The 26,891-nt window shown below is 39.3% G+C and overlaps 1 protein-coding gene across 1 annotated transcript in view; it reads left to right on the plus strand.

Moving 5' to 3' along the window:
- Positions 1 to 26,891, plus strand: part of gria4b (glutamate receptor, ionotropic, AMPA 4b) — a 250,881-nt gene that overhangs the window by 203,984 nt on the left and 20,006 nt on the right. Inside the window, exons 11-12 of the mRNA XM_041800842.1 lie at positions 43 to 416; positions 24,381 to 24,579. Of these exons, the coding sequence (XP_041656776.1) occupies positions 43 to 416; positions 24,381 to 24,579 (573 nt within the window). The remainder of the gene's footprint in view (positions 1 to 42; positions 417 to 24,380; positions 24,580 to 26,891) is intronic.

Consider the following 26,891-nt stretch of genomic DNA (forward strand, 5'->3'; position numbering starts at 1 on the left):
GTTGCTCACTGGGAGGCTAATCAAATTCCTTTTCATCCACAGAAAGCGGAAATCGCTGTGGCCCCTTTGACTATCACGTTGGTCCGGGAGGAAGTGATTGACTTTTCAAAGCCCTTCATGTCGCTGGGCATTTCCATCATGATCAAAAAGCCCCAGAAATCCAAACCAGGGGTTTTCTCCTTCCTGGACCCGTTGGCCTACGAGATCTGGATGTGCATCGTGTTCGCCTATATCGGCGTGAGCGTGGTGCTCTTCCTGGTCAGCCGCTTCAGCCCGTATGAATGGCACACCGAGGAGCCCGAAGAGGGCACCGACGGTCCGCCAAGCGACCAGCCCCCCAATGAGTTTGGTATCTTCAACTCCCTCTGGTTCTCCCTGGGCGCCTTCATGCAGCAGGGCTGTGACATCTCCCCCAGGTAAGACACTCTTCAAAACTTCTAAAAAAAAAAGATCATTTAGAGAAAGCACTAGAGGTTATAGATGTTTTTTGCTACGCCGATAAGCTGTTAGCTCATTGGTCCTCAGGCTGCGGATGCATTTCACGACTCTCAGGCTGATCATGATCACAAAGTGCCGTCATCTCTAATTGGATTGTGTCTGTGTTAGTCAGGACAAGTGCTTTAATGTCCCGCCTGTCAGTCTAGCTCATCATTATTCCAGACATGTTTGATTGACATAAATTAAAGCTGGACGAGTCTCCACGGCCTCATGTGACGTGCAGAAGCATCAAGCCTCATCAGTTTGTTATTGAGTGTTGGTGTCATATTTCTAAAAGCAATGAAATCACAAGTTTATTATCTTTTAATGGAGCTAACCTATAGTATGTTGCAGAAGTAATATTTTGGGTTCACTGCTACTTTGAATGCCATTGTAAATATTTTACCAGTCCTGAAAGCTGTGTATCCTAAGCCTGAGTCAAAACACACCATACCAAGGTGAAATTCTCTCATCTTTGAAACAACTCAAAAATCCTCCTTTTTGCCAAGTATAATTATTTATTTACTCTTACAGCTGGATTTTGTTTGCATGACACAAAAATCCATCCCAATTAGGACTCATATAAGATACATGTCTTCAGTCATCATCTAGTAGGTTACTTCTTTGGATGGTTATTGGACTAATTGTTTTTCTAGCGCCCCAACTTTTTGGGGAATTTGGGTTGTTGATAGATAATTTTGTGTCTAGTATGTGAAACTGATGTTTGTATGCTGGTAGCTTAGCTTTGCACCAATAGTTAGCATGCCAACATACTCAATACAACAGTGATAACAAGCTGATGTTTTGTGCACATCTTGTGATCTTACCATGTTTTTGTGCTAAGTTAAGCAAGACACATGCTCCATCAAGCTAAACTTTGCATCTTATTTCTTGAGGAAATTTCCCAGACTTTTGACATTTACTCAATTTGTACCTTTTGTCTAGTTTTTTCCTGCTATGCCTGATATGGAGTCATTCTCCTCATTGTAGCTTTTTTGTTTTACCTATGTTCCTAGAAACACTGTTTCTATGGTGGCCTGCAAGTGCGATACAAAATAGCAAACTCTATACATCACAAAAAGCCTTTTTTCATTTCATGAAACAAATTACCTTTAGCAAAACACCTTTTTACAATAATAACAAAAATTACATTTTACAAAATAAATGAACAGAAAGTCTGATACAAAGTTACACTGTGTGAAACACTTACAAGACTTAAAACAAAATTTCAAAGTCTGATACCCTTTTACAAAGCTTAAAACAAATTTACATTAACCAAAACATTTTTGACATTCCGTCAAACAAATTGACATGAGCAAAACACATTTACACATTTACAAAGAAAATGTCATTTTACGTAACAAATTTACAAAAAGTCTGGAACAAAATTACAAAGACTGAAACACTTGTAAAAAAAAAAAAAAAAAAATTAAAGCAAATTAAAAAAGTTTGAAACAAAGTCTGAAACACTTTTACAAAACTTGAAAACAACTTTACAGAATCTGGCAGAATATAACAAAATCTGATCTTACAAAACTGGAAACATATTTTAAAAGTCCAGTACAAATTAGAAAGTCTGAAACACATTTACAAAACTAGAAACTAATTTACAATGTCCGATACAAATGTACAAAATATGAAAAAAAAATTAAATCTGAAACACTAACAAAACTTGAAACACTTTGATGAAACTTGAAACAAATTGACATCAACCAAAACATTTTGATATTTTATAAAACAAATTGAAATAAGCAAAGCACAAAAATACATTTACAAAAGTCTGGAACAAAATTACAAAGTCTGAAACACCGTTACACAATTTGATATGAATTTACCAAGTCTTAAACAAAATTACAAAGTCTGAAAGACTTTTACAAAACTAGAGATAAATTTACAGTCTGACACAATATTACAAAGTCTGATAGAAGAATTGCAAAGTCTGAAACACATTTACAAAAATAGAAACAAATTTACAAAGTCTGAAAAAAATACAAAGTCTGAAACTTGAAATTTCCTGCATTTGATATATTCCTTTTTCATAAGATACTTTTGTTTGTAAGTTTGTCTCAGCTCCTGTAAAAGTGTTTCATGTTTTGTACATTTGTTTTTAAAATGTAAATTCAAAATTTTAGATGTAGTTAATAAAAAAATCATTAAAGATTAAGGTGTTTTTTGTCAGAAGTGTTTCAGACTTTGTAGTTTTGTATTTATACATTAGTTTTGTCAGATCTAAATTTGTTTTTTTCTTTAGTAAAAGTGCCATGCTAATGTTAATTTGTTTTTTGAAATTTAAAAATTTTTTGGTTAAAGTACATTTGTTGTAAGTTTTGTAAAGGTGTTTAAGACTTTGTAACTTTGAATTGCACTACCAGGCCACCGTACTATTGTCATAAAATGCAATCATTTAAAGTTGAATTGCCTCTGTATGTAAGTAATCAAACAGGTGCATTATTGTGGTTGTCTGCATGGAGACTGTCGTCTTTAAGGTGTTTAACAGCTGAGCTACTGTCTCAGTTGTTGCACCGCTCTGCTGCTCATGCTTTATATGTGTGTGTACATTCATGTCACATGTCTGAGCATACGTGTCGGTTGTGTTAAAGAGAGAGGGCGAGAGTTTCTGTGCTCGTATTGATTTCGTTCTCCCTCTCGCTCATCTTCAGCCATATTGTTCCTCTCTGTCTGACTTGCATACACAATGTTGTCTGCTTGTTGGAGAACAAGGATTCCTCTGTGTCTCTGCACCAGAGCTCCTCATGTCTGTGTGTGTCTGAGCTGCGGTTACATTAGCGACCATGATTCTGTCTGAATTCGGTGTGATTCACTGAGAACACACTGTCCAGGTGTTGTCTTTCACTGTTACTTCTCTCCCCTTTGGCCAAATTATTAGACTTAACACCCAGAATCCCTTGGGTTTCAGACTTACAGGCTGTTGTCCATGGCGTACTTTGGTGGAAGGGTGGAGAAACTGAGGCTACGTTACTCTGCAGCTTTTAAAGGCTAGTCGTCTTTGTTTTCCAGTCAAAGATCAGCTTCCTGTGTGTCATCACCCCTGCTTTCTTTCTGCTGACATCTATAGAATAGAAACTGGTAAATCCTGTAAATCTTAATGGTTTCTCATATCTTTTAAAGCCTTTCTTTGCTGTGTGAACGGCTTTGTCAAGCTTAAAGTTCCAGCTTGTTTGGGTTATTTTAAGATAACGCCTTCTATAGTTATTTAAAGTCTTTCACATAATTCTTCCTGTATGTGTTTAAGCCTTATGGATCATAGAGTGTAATAGAGTTGGTTAAGATTTTAGGAGATGAGAAAAGGACCAAACCCACCTGTATCTTTCAGCCTCCCTGCAGCAGAGAAGAGCAGAGACACACAAGATGGAGGATCCCGAGGTACAATAATAGCCTGGCCTCACGTAAGCAATCATAGAGGAAACTATAGAGCGCCTGTATCTGCTATTAAGGCCACTCATTTATGGAGAACACTTGGTTTTGTTCACACTCACCATCATAATAACCACCGCTGCCTGCCACATCTCCGCCTGTGTACTGCAGATAAGGACTTAAGAGCCGCACAACAATGTCTGCTTCTGAATAAAAAGTCTACATTTCAGCCCTCTCTGTGTCTCCGCCTGTGGTTCCACCTGTCACTGTTAATCCCACAGGCCTCTCCCAATCCATCAGCACACGGCCCCGGAGCTCAGAGGCTCTTCCCCTCCAGTTTAGCCTGACAGGGCAACATGCAAATCCCCGCACACAGGGGAGATTAGACGTCGAGGAGGGAGCAGCGAGGGCAGAGGTGAACGGGGCCGAATTGGGGCCGAGGCTCGGGGAGCTCGATCATGTGTTACAGTCCCGAGCCGACTGGAGTGGAGTGTCAAAAATCAATCTGAGTGCAAGACGGTCTCTGAAACTTTATGGAGGAGAGTGCCAATAGAGAGATAGCAAGAGAAGTTTATGACTCTGCAAAAAATCATATAGTTTGTTTCATGAAGTCTTCTAAAAGGAGTTCTTTGAGCAGGCAGAAGTGTTGCACAGAATTATTGGCTTGAGGCTTTCTGTACAATCAGTAAGCAGTAGCTAGTCATGGTTCAGTTCTTATGTTGGTTGATCATGGTTTTGATTCTAATGTCTCAGCCTGCCTAATGTTCCATTCTTGGGCATTTAACCTGTTGAGCCCGAGCCTCTTTTATTACGCTACTGCTTGAAATTTCCAGCCCATTTTGAGTGTAACTCTGTAACTACAAGGTCTATCTGAATCATCAAGGTACCATTATGAAGAGGGCACTTGTTAAATTTGTTCAGAAGTGTAAATATGTGTATATGTGTTACTGGATCAGAGAGAGTCAAGTTGGCAAATGAAAAATTTCATTTTCGCCTAATTTTTTTATGCAATTTTAGCATACATATCTCAAAGAAATAATGCAGTTGAAGTCCAAAAATCTCCAGTAGGCCAAAGCACCACCTTTTGACATTACCTCTTTCAAATTACATGCCACTAGAGGGTTAGCAGGACAAAATAAGAGAGATATAAGTAAAAAATATCCAGGCGAAATCCCCTCTTGTGCCGTTTGGGCACAATTTGGCACTATCGCAAACTTTTTTTTTTTTTTTTACTCATATGCCATTTTAGGTGGTCGCTGCATCATGGAATTCTTTTTCCCCCCTCAAATCACCCAGACCTCCATATATTTCCCTTTCAGAGAAGGACTTATAAAGGAACTAAACTTTGACACCAAGAGGAGCAGATTTATTTTCAATGGCACAAAAAACAACACAAAATAAAGTGCAGAAAACTAAAGGAAACTGGATAAGAAATGGATATTGCACCAACATGACTAGAATTTTCAGTAGAGGCTGGGCTTTCAAATGAGACCATGTTTGTGTCTGTAGTACCAGGCACCATCCCGTAGGGGGGGTAAGTGTCTGTCTACGTAGCACTAATGCCACTTTGTTATGTGGTCATTGATTTACATCCTTTTTGAGTTGGATGTGGTGTTGGTAAAAAATGGTTTATTTTGGCTTGTAGCTGAGCTTCTTCTGTTTAATTTGATGTGTAACATGACTATTTTTGTGCAAAAATAGAGTGCACAGAGCAAGTTTGTTTGGATCCAGGCGAGCAGGACCAAACTTGGTGCCGCTAGGGCTGAAGAGGTTAAGGTGAATTTTGCAGGAGTGGTTATGGAGAAAGTTAAAGGTATGCAGCTTCTCCAAAAATCCCTTTCAATGTAGAAACCTGGCCTTTTCTTTCATTCAAACAAGCACACGTGACGTTCAAAATCCCTGATAACTGCATTCCTAACATGGTCTGTAACAAACAAACGATGCACTCTCAGTGATGTCAACCAGTGGCAGAGTTTTAACTTTCACCATGTTTGAAACGCTACTTCAACCTAGCAATAGACAGCAAGTGGAGCCAGATTTGATCCTAGCTATCTGTTTGGTAGACTGTAGGCTCAATAACCCCTCTTATTACAGCAACCATTTTTTAAAATCTGTTGTTTTATAAAGCCTTCAAACTCAACAAAATAAGGGGGCAAAGAGTGGCATTAATGGGTTAAAAGTGGAAAAAAGCTTTGAAAACATGGGCAAAAAGGGGTGGAAAGATGCCAAAATTTTAATTTAAAGGTCGAAAAGTAGGAAAACTGGATTAAAAGTGGCAAAAATGGGCCAAAAAGCTGTAAAGTAGGTAGGAAATGGTTTAAAATTGGTAAAATAGGCTTAAAAAGTGGCAAAAATGGGTCAAACAAGCTAAAAATTAGTAAACAGCATACTTAATCACTAAGCATTAACCTACATTAGATTGGTTTTACTAACTTTAATATCCGTAAGATGAGGTTTATGAAAGTGGCCCCATCGTCCTTTTATATTTCTTTATGTGGCCCTCAGTAATATAAGTTTGGACACCCCTGCCATACCACATGCATCAGTTAAGCACAGAAAAGATCGAACAAGGCAGGAAGTTTTGCTAGAACAAAAAAAAACCAAAAAAAAAAACCATCCGGTTAAAGTGTAAGTCCAGGATAAACCTCCTGGCTAACAGCTGCAAAGCATCAACCTGTTAGTCACTTCAGCCTTGCCCCTTATTATCCAAATTTACACAAAGATAGACTTAGCCTTATTATGACCAAAAATAATGTCTAAAGTTTGTAAAAAATAAACTAAAGAGCTTTGAACATGTTTGTTTCTGCTGTAAAATTAGGAATCTAATAATGGTGCCATATGGCTCCTTGGCTTTCACAGCAAACTTCAAGAAGCTGCTCAAGGAACTGTCATTTTTTGTGCATCTTCATATTTCAACACAAGGTAATGCCTCAAACCCGACACGGTAGATACACATCACACATCAGTGGTACGGGATTAGAGAGAAGTATCAAAATCTGGTACCAACATGGACCAGGCCAGATTACATCACAAATATTGGTGCTTCATGTCAGTACCACTGCAACCCTGCCCCCACGCCAACCTGCCACTCCAAATGAAAGGCACTTAATACATTTTTTTTGTTTGTTTGTTTGTTTTATGTGCACTTGTTTTATTCACCACCTCCAATTCAATTTATTTTATTTCATAGTTGCACCTTTGATTGCAATCACAGCATTAAGTCTAGATGAATAGGTCTAAATCAGGTTGCACATCTGGATGCTGAAATTTTGCTCCATTCTTCAGGCATGAACAGCCCATTTAAATCCCAGCCACAGATTCTCCATTGCATTGAGGATTTGGTTTTGATTCGGCCACTCCAGAACATTCAGTTTATTGTCTTTGTCTTGCCAGAGAATACATTTTCTTCCAAGTTGTTGTTCGCTTTAAGACTGAATAAGATTGTCCTTTAGGAGTTCCTTTTTTCTGCATTTGTTTAACACTCTACCTTTACAAGCCTTCCAGGGCTAAGAAGCATTCCCGCAGCATGATGCTGCCACCACTGTGCTCCACAGTGGGGATGGTGTGTTTGATTGTTTTTGGGCCAAACATAGCATCTTGTTTGATAGCCAGAAAGCACCATTTTGGTCTCATCAGACCAAATAACTTTCCCATAAAACTCTGACTGGTAGAACCAGTCTCTCCCATCTCAGCTGCTGAAGCTTGTAACTCCCTCAGAGTAGTCATAGGTGTCTTGGTGGCCTCTGTCACTAGTTTATCTTGCACGGTCACTCAGTTTGTGAGGACGGCGTGATCTTGGCAGATTTACACGTGCTGTATTCCTTCCATTTCTTGATGATGGATTTAACTGAATTTAGGAGGATGTTCAGTTCTTTGAATTTCTTTGTATCCATCCCCTGACTTAACTTTTCTCTGAGCTGCTTGGAGTGTTATTTTGTCTCCATGGTGTAATGGTAGCAAGGAATACTGATTCACCAGTGACTGTTGCTTCCAGACACAGGTGTCTTTCTACTACAGCACTGATAATCAACTGGTGGCCCAAGCCACATCAGGCCCCCCAAAGCTTCCTGTCCAGCCCCCGAAAGATCATTAAATTCAGAAAAGGAAGAAAAGAAGATTTTAAGAGTGTCTTTTGCTTTAAATGTCTACAGCTGTTAAATCTATCCCACAGACAATTAACATTGAAATAGTTTTAGAATGACTAACATTTTGATCTGTCTTTACAGAAATTTACTGTCAAAATTTGTTATTTTAAAAATGGTTAAGGCTGGCAGAAGTGCTGCAAAAATTGGCAGAAAAAAGTTGTGAAAAGAGGTTAAAATGTGTCCAAAAAAAGTAAAGGAGGAAAAAGGGGCAAAAGGTATCAAAAATTGGTTACAAATGACAAAAAATAGTGCAAGAAAGTAAAGAAAAGGAGTTTACAAGGGGCAAAAATTAAATAAAAGTGGCAAAAATTGATAATAGAGTGGCACAAAGGGGATAAAACATGCAGGAAACGTGGTTTAAAAGGGGTTAAAATTATGCAACAATTGGTTAAATAGGCAAAAAGTATCAAAAATGGGTTAAAAGTGTCAAAATGGGTTAATATTGGTGCTAAATGACAATTAGGGAGGGCCCATTCTCTTGGATTTTCAGGGGTCCAGCCAATCCTGTTGTCAGGCCTGTCTCCTTGTGTCCTGCTGCATTATAGATAATAGGGATAGATCGTACTGGTAATGACTGAAAATATCCTGTAAGGAAAATGAAAATACCACTGCCATAATATTTCAATCAGACCAAAATATTTATTTCATTTTTGTGTATTTTAAAGTCTGGCCCCCAGAGTTTCTGTTGAGACTAAATCTGGCCCTTTTGCAGATGTACTTGATGACCCCTGTACTACAGTCACTCGAGACACATTCACTGCACTTGGTAGAAATTTGTTTTCATTTTAACATTTAAGAGGTTTATGTCAAATTATATCGACCAGGATTGATTTATTAAATCAAACTAACCTTTTCTTAAATAACAAATGGTTAAATGTGGTAGTCATTTGGTTGGCTCATGTAGAAATAAAAGTATTTTTCATGTGCATTCAGCCCCCTGATCCTCCCATTTTTAATTTCCACTCATTTAATCCACTTTCCGTTTCTAGCTTTTTCTCCGTCTTTCTTATTATAACTTTTTTTCATTTCATGGCAGAGATCCAACAGGAAGCGCAGAGGTGAAAATAGCACAGACCGCCCTCATCTCCCCCTCTCTCATTCTGTTAATAAGGGTTAATACCCCCTTTTGCTCCCTCAAGGCAGCCCATAATAATTAATTCAGTGATTAATATCCCGCTCTCCTATGGCAATGTCTCCGTGGAAACAGAAGAAGAGTGGAGCTTAAATGAAACGGTGACATGATAGTCTTTTTAATTGACTACAAATCTCGGATGAATGAGGCGTCGGTTTTTCTGTTTATTTCTCCAGAGACGGCAGGATGTCACGTCGCTGCATCTCTAAACATCAATATAAATATCCCAGCAGCCGTCTGGAGGTTTAATCGGTCACGGCTGGTGCAGGTGTTGTCAGTCATTTCCATCTCATCGCTTCAGATGGATTATCTTTGTCTCCTCTGCTGAGTCATGGTTGCCACATCGTCGGCGAGCTAATGAGAGCACTGTGATTGGCCTGATTAGTCCTGATTAGCCCGGAGAGCGTGAATACTGATGGCGAATTTCCTCATGGCTACAGACGAAGCGTAACTTTTAATTCGAGCTGTGGATTTGGGCCAACAAAAGCTACGTTTGAAAAAGAGAAATGACTTTCAAGTGGTCTCTATCTGCAAGATTCCATTATTCTATTAATTCATTCAATGCCAATTAGCTTCTGTTATCCAGCTGACACACGGCGGTTCTGCCGCACCGCTTATTGCTTATGTCAGCAGGGCTTGTCCTTCGTCACACTCGGCTGATCTGTCGCTCTATTCCTGCAAATTATAAGCATTGCTGGAGGCTCTGATTGCCTCTGTATGTACAGTGTTGCTCCAGCTTCAAAGTCAAGAGCCAATTTAGCGTTTCCTGCTTTGATATTGCTGTAGCAGTTGCTGAGTGTGTAGCTTTCACCCAAAACAAACATCTCCAGCAGCCAGTGAAATTCTTGTTTGTGTTTCCCTGCTACGGCCTGCCTGTGCTTGTGAACTCTTAATACTATGAGTGAATCTGTATTATGCTCAGCTACACTAAAGATTGCTTCATTTAAACCCTGTGTAGAGGCCTGAAGGGGTAAAACTTGGTTGTGTTTTACAAGGCGAGATCAAAGATGGAAGAAAAGACGGGAAAATAAAGGTGATGTTAGCAGCAATTACACATTTCCTGCTTTAACTTTCATCTCCAAGCGCCTTATTTTATCTCAGTGCATCCTAACAGAGGAAATAATGCTCATTTTTAGCTGAAAATTAAACAAACAGAGGCACTCAGTGTCGAATGGTATGACTCCTAGATTTAAACTTAATGTAAACAGAGAAAAGAGTTGCACTTCTAACCCCTTTTATTCAGGTTTAATATGCCATATCCTAACATGTAGTTTTAACACTGACTGTCAGTGTTTGTAAATGTACAGTAGGGCTTTATTTTACTATTCTACTAAACGCTACCAATTACATTCATAAGGTGCAACAATTAGCCAGTGCCTTCTTTCAATAGATAAAAAAAGGACAAACTTTAAACAACAGATTACTTAAAAACTGATGGAATGTCAACATTTCAAAAAGTGCTTTTTGATTTAAAAAAGCCCCACATTTACCAACAAAATACTAACTTCAACAAATTTAAAGCCTTTTTGTGAAAAAAATCAAGATGTGACATAAAGTTTCAGGGATTTATGAGGTCTGTAGGAAGTATTTAGACAGGTTAATTAAAGTAAATATTTAGCAGTGGTTAAAATGTGATCATAAAAGTGCAGTTTCAAGTACGATAAAACAGAGAAACTTTCTTCAGGGTTAACAGCCGTCATATGGAGCTAATAGAGAGATTTTATCTGGAGCACACAGGTCAATGGGATCTGCAGAAAACCCAATCTTTGAGAGCCTGGATTATCTTTGATGGTACATCACCACTTAAGGCCCTCTCAGCTGCCATTTGAGCCAGCAGATAGACATCAGTGAGAGGGATCATGACGGCTTAAAGTATGTAAATTCTCAAAGAGTGAGTGGTCTTGGGCTATAATTTCCTTTAAGAACTGGGCTTTTTATTTAAAACAGCCTCATGTTGCAGATAGCTATTGGCCCTTTAGCCTGATCTCAAAATGTCAGTGTTTTGTCCTTTGCTCCCGGTGAATTCTGGGTAATGTGCTGTATATTTTAATGTACATTTTCCATCCATATAACAAAGTGGTCTCAAAATCACCCCTCTGCTGTTTTTGGTCAAAAAACAAAGGAAGAGTAGGAGAGCTACAGATTAACAGTCATGTAGCAGACTTGTGTTGATAACGTCTTTATAGGATTATTGACTCTTTAGTTCAGCATTTTTATTAGTGATGAACTGTTAACATAATACAGTCTCAGATAAAGGCAGCTGATGGCTCCTACAAATCTTTTTTCTTAATACATGAAACTTAAAGGGATACTTCAACATTTTGGCAAATTCAGCCATTGCCATAATTGCTATGGTCTTAGGAGTAGCTTCGTTACCTTTAGTTGTTGGTGCAAACTGTTTTTAGATCAGCAGGGCTGAGATGTGAGCTGCTCAGCTAACGCTGCGGAGACGTATGGTATTTCCAGCTTTCCCTCATCAAACTCATCAAATACACAATCCAACAACTCCAAAACGCTCTTGTGGACAAGTTGTGACCTGACCATTCACCACACCATGAAATAATGATGGAACATTACGAGACGGAGTTGCTTTAGAGGCAAATGCAAAGCTAGAACTACACTCCAGACACGGCTGCTGGGCGGAGTGATTTCAAAAGCGGTAAAAGTGGTTTACTCAAGAACGTAGTTCCGAGTATTTGCTTCATGTGTCGTAATGTTACATAATTATAGGTTACTATACGGGATCGTTTCAGGAAATGTCCGCATAAGCATGGAACCACTGAAAACACTGAAACGCTGTAGCATATAGGCCAAGCCTGTAAGTGGAGGTGTGACGCTACCACGGAAATGCACCAAAAGACAGAAGATTTTGAAAAACTGCCCAAAACATTCTCCTGGTTGCCCTTCTGGTTGTTCTCCGTGGTGGATTGAAGAACATCTGGTGTATGCTGTTCTCAGTGGTAATAAAGGAGCATCAGATGTTGCTGTAAAAGCAATAATAAGCTCAGTAGCTTCTGCAGCATGAACATAACCCTGTAACCCGCCATTGTTGTTTTGGTTCGAACCGTGCATGCGGTGTAAGTGGGCTACGCTATGTGTGACGTTATCATTTCAGGAAAGATGCGTTTGGCTGTCCACATGGAGATGAAACATTAAGCATTTAGAGACTTGTTCACTCTGGGACCCGGTTTCAAAAAGTATCATTTATGGCCTCTCAAAACATTGTTTCCATGTGGATGAAATGCAGATATGACAAAAAAACCTCCGCTCTCTCCATGTGGACGGGGCCTGAGACAAAAAAAAAATGAACAGCACTGCTGACAGATTGTCTTTAGATGTGAGAGGGTCTCAGATGTCAGTCTTTTAGTGTCTTTTAAGAGTTTTAACAAAGTCTTGCGGTGTAAGGCCGGCAATAGTTTACTCAGCCGTATTAAACATTTTTTAGTTTGTGCAGGTCAGATTTTTAACTTTTGGTATCCTAAGCCTTATTTCAACCCAAACTAAAGTTTAATCCAGTTTTATTTTGAAAGTTTTGCTGTGTATTTCTGTTCAGACGGAGATGGTGACTCACAGTATGGTCTGCACTGTGGAAAGTCTGAGAGCTACAGTCTACAGCCAGATCCCTTTTAGAAAATTTTTGAATTTCCTGAGAAATTTTTCATTTTTATTGTTGTAATGGGACGTGTCTTTTCCCAGCAACTGCCACAACAAAGCTGCTGTATCGCATTCATGTTTTGTGCTGTTTACCCATGGTGGGCAAGGATTATTCTCTGAGTTTGATTGCAAAGGATCTCTCCCATGAGGCGCAACTCCACCCCCCTACCCTCCAACCTCTGTAATACTGCTGCCCATATAGGCCCTTTTCAGGTCGAGTAGAAACTAGATGCACTGCTCAGATTTGTCCACTTTCACGGCTCATTTTGAATGTAGAACTACAATCAATAAAAACTGCACTGCATAAAGTGTATCGTAAACAATAAAGCCCTGATTTGTGTCATAGATGTTTTTTTACATAATGATAGAGAAAAGCTGTTAAAAAGAGCACTTCCTGGTTAACGCTGCAAGCTTCGAACAGTCAGTGGGAGGCACTCCAGATGTTTAGGCTTCAGTGTTGAGTAACTGTCGTCCATCTTTTTATACAGTCTGTGTATCCGGTCTGCTGCTGAGGTGAAGAGGGAGGCTGAAAGCAGAAAAAGGAAGAATCTGGAGTGACAGTTTTCCTGCTATGAATAAATGAAAAAGCATGGTCTCGCCCCAGGTATCACCCTGGGAGCAGACCAGCACCTACTCATTTATTTAGATGCTGCTCAAGGTCGGAGTGCCCCTTCTTTCCCAGAGTCCTTCACTTCTTTACCTCCACCACATTGTGTCGTATTCCTCGACCTCCTTTCTCCCCGTCTGTCTCATAAACATTCCCATAAATCCTACGGGGTGAAAAACAAACTCAGCAGCAAATTATCTCTGACAGCAGCTTTTTATTCAATTTTTCACATCAAAGGGAATGAAAGAAGGAAGTGAGGAGCGTGAGCGCATTAAAGTTTGTGTCCTCCATCACAGAGTGGCAGGAGGGTTTTTTTCAGCCTGGTCACTGATGCTCACATGAACCATATTGTCTTTTAATCCTGACGAGAAGATTTCCTCTATCTCTGTGTCCCCTTATTTCTTTGAATTGTCACTTTATCACATGAACATCACTCTGCAGTCTTTCTTCCCCTTTAGTGGCTTCATACTGAGATCTTTAGGCTATATAACACCGTGTGAGAGTTATCACATGTACACTCTATATGCTGTTTGATTTAACTCTTTGAAAAGATGTAATTGAATGAAATATTAAAACATAATTCTATGTCTGCACCATCACATCAAACTAGGATATTCTAGAGGTCTTTCAGAGATGTTTAGGGACATCATTATCTGTCTTTTCCCCTGATAAGTTACCTTAATCTCTTTTCAGAATGGAGACAGGAAATATGCTTGGTTTTTGTACCAAAAGTATCATAAATCTGAAAACTGTTGGATTATTTAGCATAATATCTACTGGCAATGTAGTCTGGTGGCCTTTAACGCATGCAACTGATTTAATAATCACATTTTTGTTTAAAAAAGGGGTGTCAATGATATTGTAATTCAGTATAGGTTGTTTGCAGATGTAATGTCCCTGTGAAAACTCTGAATTGGTTGCAGGAAACAATTTTTACATTGAGAAGCGCAAACTGCAATAGATTTAAATTGTTTATGGTTCTGTCAGATGCTCAAAATGTGACAAAAAGAAAACAATCTTGAGCTACCTTTAAGTACAGTGGCATATGAAAAAGGAGTTTTAGTCAGGAACACTTTCGTCTTACATTTTACCATTTTATTGCCAAATGGACGTAGTTTTACTTGACAGAGAAGGCTCTGCTCAAAAGGTGCTTCCTGGGTTAGTCAGGCAGCACATGTCTAGAAGCATTTGTTTTTTTTTTGCCTAAACCTGGTCCCAAGTCATGGTAGTGTGTTTTATGCACGCTGCCAAACCTGGGGTCCCTGCTTTCTACAGCTGAGAGGCAGAATAGATACAGCTGCATTGTTTTTTTGTTTTTTTTTTTGACAGATTTACCCACTGTGGAAACATATGGATTTTGAAATCTACATTACATTTTAGTCTAGTTTTAGTCATCTTGATGAAAATAAAAACTAGTTTTTGTCAGTTTTAGCTATCACAGATCTATTTCTTTAGTCTAAGTCTAGTTTTTGTCATGGAAAAAAGGGCTGTTGACAAACATTTTTGTCATAGTTTTAGTCAACCAAATTAACACTGGTCTCTTAAACTTTTGTTGACCTTAGAAGAGGAGACAGTCTGTTTTCAGGCTCAAATCTCTGTTATGATACTTTAAATTGTCCATAGACCACTGTTGCTGATAGATTTGGCAAATTGACCTCACAATGAACAGAAGAGCAGGATTTAACTGACTGTTAACTTCCAGTAAAGGCAGTGACATCAGCTAACAACAGACTGGACTGAGATGAACTGCTCTGTGATTTTATATTGTAGTGTTAGAGGGGTGGGGTCATTCCCTACTGTGGGCTCGTGACATCATGAGCCCACATATTGGCCCCGCCCACATGAAACCAAGCCAGGAAAGAGGTGAAAAACTTTCTAATGGTCTAAATCCAGAATTCAGTCACATGTAGATCTCAGTGTTTTCACATGTTTACTGCAACCATATTTCAACATATCTAGAGAGTTAAGACAAAGACTTTAGATTTCACTTTACAGGGTCTTTAAGAACTGATAAGCACTGAAGTTTGTTTTTATGATGAATTGCTTCATTCATGCCCAAATGATGTGTATATTTGTTGGCATTTAAAATTGAAATTGTTCTTAAAATTGTGTAAATATAGTGCAAACAAATTCCTGATAATCAAAAGATTTCTGGGGAACAGCCCCTTGGACCTTCCTTTGCTTCGTCCCTGATGTAACCTAACTATCTTATGTATTCATTTCCAATTTCTGAGATTTTGAAACACTTCAAACTACTGTATGTTAGACTAAATCATGCATTAGGGTGGGCAAAGCCAGTGCTATATCTACTGACACATTCAGAAAATTTAAAGCAAGCAGGATGGGGATGTTGATCACATGTAAAAAACAGGATAAGCAAAGGAAAAAGACGCCCCACTTTGTCCACAGCGGTTGCTAAAATAGATTCACAGTGGAAGCTTTAAAGTCCATGTGAAATGAAGTTGGCATCATAAGTATTTTTCTCACACAGTCTTTGCTCTATGAGGTTAAATCAGAGAATAAAACTGACGTGTTCTGCTGAGACTCCCACATATTCCTGATAACTTTGATCTGTGTTCAGCTCTTTTCTGAGTCAAGATAAATAACAGAAGTTGTTACAGATAAGTGAAGAAATGCCACCCAGCCAACATGTAAATCTTGCCAAACTTTTTCAGATCATATCTTATCTAAAAAAATACAATTAATTCAATGTAATCAGTGAGGGAAAATTGCTGACTAATTGCTGTATAATTGCTGAAGCTATTCTCTTTTTATGTTCTACATTTAGTATTCTGTATACCCTGAGGCCTCCTGGACTGCAGTGAAGAATCCTCCAACACTGGAGCCAATTTCTGTTTTGTTTCCTCTTTATTCCCTTTAATACTTCCCGTCTGCTTCTCTTGTTTTCTTCACTCGTGGGAACGCTGAGCTCCTACATCATTACAGTCAAGTTCTCCCCAATGTTTGGTACAAAATCCAGCCGCACTGGAACTTTTGCAGGGTTTTGTGTTTAAGAAAATCACTTATGAGCAATCGTAAAAACATGTAATACTTGAAATACATCTCATTCACAGTCCTTGAAAGCCACAGAGCTTAAACACAAGGCAGTGGTTTCAACATGTGGCGGTGAGTTTATGGTGATTGGACCAACATATGGGCGAATTTATTACCATTTATACTGAGACAACAGTGTCCTGAAGTTAACATCTGCTCCACTGAACTATCTCAAGGTCTCACGTTTTTCTTCTTTGGCTGGCAGCTGAGCTGAGTCTTTCTGATGAAGTGGCTGTTGAAAACTTAAGTTCTGGTTGATAGTTAAAGCAGTGGTTAGTATGAGCTTTGTCCAACAATTTAATCCCTTTATTTTTAAAAGCACAAACAAAAGTAAGTGTTGTGAGACGTATCCTGTAGAGCATGAAGACAGATTAGCGCCTGGACCTGAGCCAGTAACTTCAGATTTGGTAAGCACAACATTTCAAGACTTTTTTTTGTCAAATTTGGCCCAAACCTACATATGGGCTTAGTACTAGTTCTGTTTTTACCCCCACCACTCAATTGCGAGGGTCTCCTTAGCCCTTGAAAAAGAGTTACATAGGGTATGTGTGAATTCTTCCACTTAGAAAGGAGACAACTACAAGTTCCTGATAGACAACAATACTGGACATTTAACCAGTGAGTGAATTTGAGAGTGAATTTTTTAACAGCTTGTCTGCAATCAAAACTACCATAATGCAAAAAAACAACATTGAATCAGGATTTGATTGTTTCATTTGATTTCAAATCTTGATGTAGATTGACAGTAACCTTGCAGAGCAGATGGATTCACTCGTTTCTCTGAGTTTTTTGTAAAGGCTCTGCCCTTTCTGAAACGACGTCTATGAAAGGTTTCCCAGATGGATTTGGGAAACACATTTTTCTGGTGTGTCGGGTTAGATTGACAGGGTATTTGGGGAAAAAATGTTTGGAGTATGCTTTTGAAAATCTCAATTTGAAGGGTCATGTAGCCGTAACATTTTACCCTGGACTCACAGCAAAAACCGGAGTGTTTTTTTTTTCTTGGCGATAAACATTTCAGAGTTGATTTCAACCCCCAATGTTTAAGTGTTGATATGTTTAAAGGTTGTTGTTTTTTTAATTTAGATATATTTATACCTATTAAGGTGGTAATCAATTCTGGGATTTCTTAGCTCTTCTTTCTGGTAGATTGTGGATTGTTTGTTTTTTTAATGTCTCACCATGGGTGAAGTTATCCACTGAGTTAGGGCCTTTTCACCTGTTGCAAGGGTTGGACTGGAAAGGGCAGTGTGCTGATTCTCATCAAATAGTGTCCCTCAACCCTGTATTTGTCTCTGCTCCATCCTCCATCCAAAGGTGTCCAATACAGCAATCAGAATTATGTGAAGTGCATTACAATGTTTCAGTAATTAAAACTCTAAAAACTTCAAATCTACATCTGAAGTGAAAGGAAATAAATCATTGTTGTGTTAACATCTTTATTCTACCAATAGTCTAATAGTTATAATTTATACATCTTTCTCTTCACCGCCATTATTTTGCTGATGCTTGTACTATAATAATCATTGCTTCATCTTTTAACATTATTCGTACTTCTCTAATCGTTACTAGAACAGTTTCATTGAAGACAAGAGCAATACTTCTTCACTGCTATATTTAATAATAATGAATTAATGCTGGTCTTTATTATGATAGGGTTGATTATAGTATTAATGATTAACGCTGGTCTGTTATAATAGGCCACAATGGAGGGTTTGGTCTTGACCTGCCCTTTTTGTAAAATGCCTTGAGATAACTTTGGTGCTATACAAACAGAGATTGAGTGATTGACTGTCCCAGTTTTAAGATTTATACCAATCACACAACCCCACATCCGACCCAGCCCTTCTTCTAGACCCCCCCACAGTCAGGTAGTTGTATTACTCATGGAGGCATTTAACTTTCAGGCGGTACTTCTATCTTAAAGAGTAATAAAACCTTTAGACTACTTTTTCGGATGAAAACCCATGAATATGGGGATACTAAATTTCGTGTTAAAAATGTGCATAGCAACTGCCCTCTACTGTTTGAAACTGTCTACTGCAGCTGTATTCTTTTGAAAATATTCTACTGGCTCAAAAGTTACAGTGCACTTTTTCTGCCAACGTTAACTTGGGTGTTGCAGTGCTGTTTCCCCAAATCACAGATAACCATGCCTTTCTTAAAACCATGTTAACATACCTGCATCTGACCTCTACATGACCATATACCATCATTTCACTCATGGGTAGCTTGTGGAAGGTCTACCTTTAATAGTTATAGCCATAATCAAATCTGAAGAGCAGCATGGACTGACTGATGTGGCTGATAAGGGACAGTAGAAAGGGGCGTGTCCCTCCCAGCCCTGTTCATGGTGTTTTGTCTAAATACCATCCGCATTTGAGTCTAATCTTAATTGTCTCTGTTATATCATTGAGAGGTTAATGACAAAGAGCTAGAACTGGAAATACAGACGTGGCCTTACAATCACCCAAACTCCCCGCACTAAGCCTCCCTCCCCTCTCTCCCCCGTCTCCTCTGTTTACTGCAGCCCCATCAAGACACAGCAGTGTGTCACTGTGGATCAAAGTCAGTGGTATCAGCCAGCAAACACACTGCACAGAGACGCTCCTCCTCTGGGCCCATTATTACACTCCCACAATCCTCTGCTGCATTCAGAGGGGAAAAAAAGCAAAGAGGGAGAAATGATGGAGACCGTCTGAAAGAGAGAGTGAAAGAATTTTTCTTCAGGTAGGGAAAGGAAATGGAGTAAAAATGAGGCAGCAGAGAAGAGAGACAAAACCTCATCCTCACATCTTATCATTCACAACCTCCTCCCTCCTCCTGCCTTTTCAGTCATTATTTTACACTTAAATTCTCTCTGAAATACTCAATCGTCTCTCAAGGAGACGGAAAAATGGTGAGAGGGGTGAAGAAAAAAGAGAAGGAAGTCATTTGTATTCAAATCCAGAGCTAATACGTCAAGTAAGTCTATTTCATGGGCAAAGCTTCCTGTGTGTGCAGAGGAGGCATGCTCGACTGCAGCACTCCTCTGCTGGAAGTCGCCTGCAGGCACTTTGATCGCTACCGTCCAGGAAAACAGAGGTATCCTCACCCATTCTGTGGTAGGGTTGATGGTCCTGCAAGTTTTAAAATTTTTAAAAATAGAATTCATAAAAGTATTCAGCAGTGATAGTGTTCAAGCTAGAGCTTAATGGTTTTCTGCAAAAATTAGCGCATTTTTGTATCCACATGGCAATTAACAATTTATTTATTGACATTTTTTCTGTTAAGACGTGGTTGTCTCAATAACTGAATTTTAAACTTTGACATGATTCTGGCAAAGATCAAACCACATTGAAACCTGTTGACATCACAAAAATAAAAGTAAAAGTCCTAAATATCCAATAATGGGCAAATTGTCTTTTTAATTACCAAAAATTGCAAGCTGATCCCTCTAATTTAAATTGTATGAAAAAATGGCAACATTTCTGTATATTGAGGTTGTCAAATTTTCTATACCCCTTAATATGATGTGTTTAAAATGATCAAATGTTCATTATTTTAGTCATCTGTGGTATCAAAAGTGCAGAAACTTCATCATAATCAATCATATTTTTAACCAAAATAGGGAGAGTGTCAAATTGTACAAATAGGTTGACAACATTTGAAAAAGTGGCTGGAAGTGTTGAGGAGAAAAGGTTTTAAACCTCGAAGGTAACACCTGCTTTTCCAAATGTTGCCAATTCAGACGTTTGTAAAAGTTGGTGGTAATGGTGTGGAGTAATATCTCCTCTCTTCCCCAGTTTCACCAACTTTTTTCCAAGACTTGTCTAAATTGCACAGTATACTGGCAACATTTGGAAAAGTGGGTAGGAAATGACAAGGAGAAGGGGGTTTAAACCTTCTAGGTTCCACCCAGGTTTCAAAAAGGTGTCGAAATTGCACAAAAAATGTAGATGAAAAACTTCTTTCTTCACCAGTTCCATCAGCTTTTCCAAATGTTGTCTAAATGCTAGGGAAAAAGGGTTTCAAACTTCCTCCCACTTTTCTGAACTTTGTCTAAATTGCACAAAAACTATTGGCAACATTTGAAGAAGTACATGGAACTAGCAAAGAGCTAAACTCTATCTTCACCATTTCCACCCACTATTCCAGATTTTCTCTTAATTGCACAATGTGTTGGCGATATTACAAAGAGCAGTGAGAAGTGACACGGAGAACATTTTCCCAGATGTGGTCTAAAATACACAGAAAATAGGCAACATTTAAAAAAGTTTATCAAAACCCTTTCTCTTCACATGTTCCATTTCCAAATGTCTAAATTGCACATCATGTTGGCAACATTTTGGAGATGTAGGTAGAGAAGCGAGGACAAAGGGTTTAACCTTGTCAATTCTGACACGCCAGATGGATTTGTTTCACACATCCATCTGGAAAACCTTCAATACTGAGCGTTTGGGAAAGGGCAGAGGATTTGAATAAAACTTGGAGTGTGATTGGATGAACGTTCCATCTGTCACACCTTTATGGGCCAATCAGAGCAACACAACACGTGACGTAGCCGCGACCAAGTAAGCATGTGCAGCTACTGAGGAATAACGTGAGCCATGACGACTGTAGACATGTCAGTACACGACTTTTGTCGTTTTTGAAAAGAAAACAACTCGCTGCTGTTCTTTTAACGAAGAAATGTTGTCAAGTTCTGAACAAACCGGCGCTGTGGCAGCATCCACGCTAAGCTCTTCCACCATATCTGCACCGGCCTCTTGTTGCTGCTTGCTTACGTCACGACTCCGCCGTGCCTGAAAGTGTGTCACTTACTAACCGGGCCCAAATGGTTCAGACAGGAGCTTTGCAAGATGGATTCACCACTGAGAAACACAGAAACAGGCATATCCATCTACTTTCCAGTGTTAGCCAATTCACTCTACTTTTCAGAATATTGTATTCATTGCATAAAAATGTTGGCAACATTTGGAAAAGTGGATCACATCCCTCTCTTCTTACAAGTTCCATCAGCTTTTCCAAAAGTCTAAATTGCACAGTAGGCAACATTTTGGAGAAGTGGGTGGAAAAGGCAAGGAAAGGGGTTTCAAACTTTGCTTCTTACACTTTTCTGAATTTTTTCTTAATTTCACATAAATGTTTGCAACGTTACAAAAACTGTAATGAAACCCTGTTTTTTTTTTTTTTCAACAGATTCACTCACTTTCCAAAGGTTGTTCAAATTGCACAAATACAATTGGTAATATTTTGAAAAGTACATAGAACTGGCAAGAAGCTTCAGTCCAGTTTTCCAAATGTTTTCATGATTGCACAATATGTAGGTAATCTACAGAAAAGTGGTCAGAGGTGACAAGGAGAAATTTCTACCCACTTTTCCTAAGGCTGTCTAAGTTGCACAGGTGTGCTTGCAACATTTGGAAAAATGATTGAAAGTGGTAATCAGAAAGGGCTTCAAACCTCACTAGTTTCACCTAGTTTTCAAATGTTGTCCTCTTAGTTAAAGTGGAGTGGAGCCCAGTCTCTTCACCACTTCCTCCCACTTTTCCAAATGTCTGAGTTGCACAATACATTGGCAACATTTGAAATAGTGGCTTGATCTGGCAGAGAGAAACTCTCTCTTTTCACCAGTTCCTTTAACTTTTCAAAATGTTGTCAATTGTGCATTCTGGGCAGTGTCCTGTTTATTTAAAACAATAAATTACCCAACACTGGCTGCCAAGGACTTCTATAAATGCTGCTATGGTATCATGGTAATTTGATGTTTAATTATTATAGAAATGCCCCTAAATTAAATAAAATGAATAACAGAATTTCCCATTTTTTACTAAACATTCCAAACAGATTATCATCCTTTCAATAACTTTACTTTTTGGAGTTGTGGACTTAGGACGTTTGAGGGGTAGGGGAAAATGTTGGGGCACTTGCTGTATGTGGTGGCGCAACAGTGCACAAAAACTTACGGTGCTGGAATCAGAGTGGAAGTCAGTTTTTTGACCGTGTGTTTGAAGATATCAGTGGTAATGTTTAAGTGTCTCACAAATGTTGGCGTCATTTGAAGAAGTGGATCAAAGGAAAACAGGTTTCAAACTTCCCCACTACTGCTCCTGAGCTGGGTCTTGATCATCTTCAGTTATATGTAAACCCGTGTTGTAGTGCAGGGTATACGCGGTTATATGTTATATACCCACTTATTTTTTTCACCATAGAGTATACCCACTTTAAAATGAAGATTATACCTCCTTCTAAAGAGTATATCAGTGAAGCATGGTTATGGAAGGGCACTTTGTGTCCACGGGGAATGCACCCTTGGGGGCACTTTAGCATGTTTTCTGCACCATAGGGGCATCCAAAAGGGCCTCCTGCACCCTCTTCTGAGTCCACCAGTGGTACCTACTCAACATACTAGTAGGTGAAGGGAGGCAAGAGTCTGGAAGTTTTGTGCTGAGTTAAGACACTAGTTATGCCTCTTTAACAGCTTTTCTCCATGTTTTGTGATGAACATGCTCTGAAATGAAAGGGTGATATTCTGTTTGACAAATAAACCTTGTGGGCGAAAATAATGAGCGATTCACCAGTGGGCCGGCTGTACCAGCAAGTTCTGATGTATGTATCACAGGGGCTGGGTCCTGTTTGAGTACACATTTAAAAAGCCAAATGAAGCCGTACTAAATGATCCAGAAGCAGGCAAGTCTGGATGGACATCGGCTTTGGAAAAACGAGCGCCATCAGGGTTAACCATGACAAACTGCTTTGGTGGAAATGGCCCATGTGTAAGTGTTGTCTGACTCTGCTACTCCAGACTTTAGATGGAGGCTTTTAATCCATGTGTGCAGCAGTTTCACTGTGAGCTTTTTCCTTTCAAAAGTAGCTCAGATTGTTGGTTTTTCTGCAGTTTGAACAGCTGACGGGGCTACACACAGCACAAAACTTTGGCATTGTGATAGCATTTCTCTATGCAAAGATCACTTCTAGGCCCCTGTGTGGAGTTCTTTGCAGTGATATGATAAAGTATATCAATATAAATGATACCGTCTTACTCTGATATGTCTGGAAAATTCAGATTTACTGCCAATTCCAGGTTCAAGCTTTAGGCAGCATTGAAGTGTGACTTTTCTTTTATTGTGAATGGAATCAGGTGGGACTAAGGCTGCACCCAACCTTTCTACAGACTTGGAAGACCATGTGAAACGTTTATGGGATTAATGTAAATAAGACAGTAAAAAAGCCCACCTAGATTTTAAGTGACTGTTTCAGATGTCTTTCTCCTCCCTTTCTAATACCCCCATCCCTCTCTCCATCTGACAAGAAGGCCTGAGGGTTTTGTATCCTCTGCTGTTTGATTTGCACCGAGGGGAGATCATGTTTGTTCTCCTCAATGCAGCATTTATGCTTTAAGATTCTCCTCACGACCTTCTGCTGCTCCGGAGCAGCGGGCTATCTGTCTCCCCTGAGCGAACAAACAAGAAAAGAACAGTCCTGCCGCGATGCCGGCCAGGGGGACCCGCAGCCCTTTTTCATCTCACCACAATAAACAAAAGGATGAGGGGAGGGGGAAGGGGACGGTGGGGGAGAGGGGACAGGAGTAGCCAACCTTTCCTTCATGAAAGCTGGTTAACACAAGGGGTTTTATGAGTGCTCTAATGAAGGGTAAATAAAAGCTCTGAAAGGTTTGAGTGTTGTCAGAGCTCCACCTTGTGGTGCTTGTCGCTCCATGCTTACACAGCCATATTTCATCCTCTTTAATTGTCTGTACTCTCTCACTGTATTACCAAACACTGACTGGATGTTTTTTATGTCTTTCTTTCTCACCCCACCTCCTCTTTACCTTTATTTTACCTCTGACACCCCTCTACTTTCTGGAATTTCCTTTTTTATTTCTCTCTGCTTCCCTCCAAACTTTCCCTCCTCTTTCCTCCACCTCACTCCCTCCCTTGTCTGGTTTTCAAAGATCATTATCGGGCCGAATCGTGGGTGGAGTGTGGTGGTTCTTCACCCTCATCATCATCTCGTCCTACACTGCTAACCTTGCTGCCTTCCTCACTGTGGAGAGGATGGTTTCCCCCATCGAGAGCGCCGAAGATCTGGCCAAACAGACCGACATCGCCTACGGCACTCTGGACTCTGGCTCCACCAAAGAGTTCTTCAGGGTGAGTGGTCTAATCTCAGGTGAAGGGAGTCTATGGAGTCATTAATGTTGCAGAACTCAAGAATGCGTTTTTATTTTTTGAGAGCACGACTTGTTGATTTTGGGATCAGATTATTTTTCAAACTTTCTTCTAAACTCTGTGTTTGTTCTCTAAACTGCCTCCTTGTGCTCAGAGTTTGTGCTGAAACACTCTGCTCACTCTTAAATCTAGCCCCATCCCACAGGAAAACTGCAGACTTGGCAACCCTGCAGGTGAGCCCCCCTTGCAGCCAACCTTAAGTGCATACTATAATTATTTATTTAACTTGTAGAATGAATGAAAAGCTGGCTCCTCCTCCTAGCCAACGTGGCTGAAAAGAGGGAGCAGCGCAGCAAATGACACGGTACAGAAAAAAGGACATTTCACATTTTGGTACTCCTCCTTCCTCTGTTTGTGTCGGCCGTTTCCTCATGTCTTAGCTCCACCCAACGAGGAATTGAGAGAGAGAAATGAGGAAGATGAGGAGAAGAGAGGAGGCACAACTTAGTGAAGGAGAAATCCTTCAGAAAAACATGGAACACTGCACACAACCAACGCTCCACTGTGCCACACTGGCACACAGACGTACACGCCACACACACAGAAGCTGCACGCCTGCGTTCCCGCAAGCAATATGTGAGGTGTTTAGCAGATGTTTAACTGGCTTGTTTTGAGTTTCAGCATTGTTTTTTGAATTTATTTGGAAATTGAATCACTTCTGATGTTCATAGAAAACGCCTCTGAATCACTTTCATTTTTGTGCCGTTAATCCATGTCATTCTTGATGTGCAAAGGCCTTAACAGTAATTATCAAAAATCTGTAAATGATGGTCAACGGTAAAGTCAGCATAAAAAAAGCTGAATAATTAGTCGACTTTTCAAGTCTGTGGGAGTAACTGAGTTGGAGTTATAGGGAGTTAGACATAGACAAAGTTTAGCTTAGACAAAGTTTTGTACGCAGAGAAAAGGGAGTGGCAGTTTCGCAAGCAAGCAGAGGCAGCCTGAATGACAGAGTGGGTTGAGCATGAGTGCAGGACATTTTGAGCACCAATAGAGAACATCTAACTACAAGGAGGCAGTTTTGAGCACAAATAACATTTTTAATGAAAAGTTTGAAGAAAAATTCAAGTCTAAACTCAATGTCAGATTCTCAAAATGTTCAAATGCACTTATGAGTTTTGCAACAATAATGACTCCATAGAGATTATCATGTTCTTATGTTTTACACACATCTCAGTATTCAAGGGGACTTTGTGGAGTTTTCAGGTCTTGGTCCAAACTCTGTATTTTACTCATTAAAATCCTGCAGTCTCCACACATCCATTTGGCCGAATCGTAATCGCTACCCTCGGTGAAGTTCTGTCACAAAGGGTTTTCAGGTTCAGGAAGTTACACGCTGCTGCACTGACGGAAGTAGTTAGGCGGTGATCAAGGTGAATGTAAAAAGATAAGATAAAACCTAATCAATCCCAGAGAGGAAATTCACACAGAGACGGGCTTGGAGATAAGAAAACCAATAAAGTTCAATATGAATTAAAGAGATAGAAATAAAATAAAAGATAGTTGAAGAAATACAACCTTAAAAAGCCACAGTCATTTCAGATGAAAGTAAATGTTGTCAAATGTTTGATTAACACCTAACAGCAGTATAGCTTTGACATTTATTCACTGCAAAAACTATGCAGTAATAATGCAATGCAATGTTGTAGCTGTTGTATATATAATAGAAATCGATGGTATTATTAACATAAACATGACAATAATAACATCACAATACAGCAGTAAGAATACCATATTGGTTTGGATATTAAACAGACCCACCCCTTTCCTTTTCATGATAAACTGTTAGGAAAAGACTTTTTTATTACACTTATGTTCATGTCCACAAATTATCAATGAATCATGAAGTCATGCATGAAAAATCAGGAATTCATGCTGAGATAGTGATGCACATGTATTATTAGTATCTTATGAATGACTTCCTACACTGATGGTGTAGGAAGTCATCATGATTCATGAGTTGTTATTGATGGCCATGGTGTCTTCATAGGTAAGTCTGAACTTTCAAGGAAAAGACAATAACTGAATATTAAAAATTCATGCATTCACCCATGGTTTTTTTCATAATCTTAGGTATGGGTGTGGTTTAGTTGTATTGCATTCCTGTAAACAACGCCCAACAATACATGCTAAACCAAAACAGAATCTAAACCATCCTATACTGCTTTCATCCGTCACTTTTTTTGTTTTTTTTGTTTGTTTGAATTGTTGTTTGTGTTTACTTTTGATCATAA

Source organism: Cheilinus undulatus, linkage group 12 (genome assembly GCF_018320785.1).
Source record: "Cheilinus undulatus linkage group 12, ASM1832078v1, whole genome shotgun sequence".
In the NCBI taxonomy this organism is placed as follows: domain Eukaryota; kingdom Metazoa; phylum Chordata; class Actinopteri; order Labriformes; family Labridae; genus Cheilinus; species Cheilinus undulatus.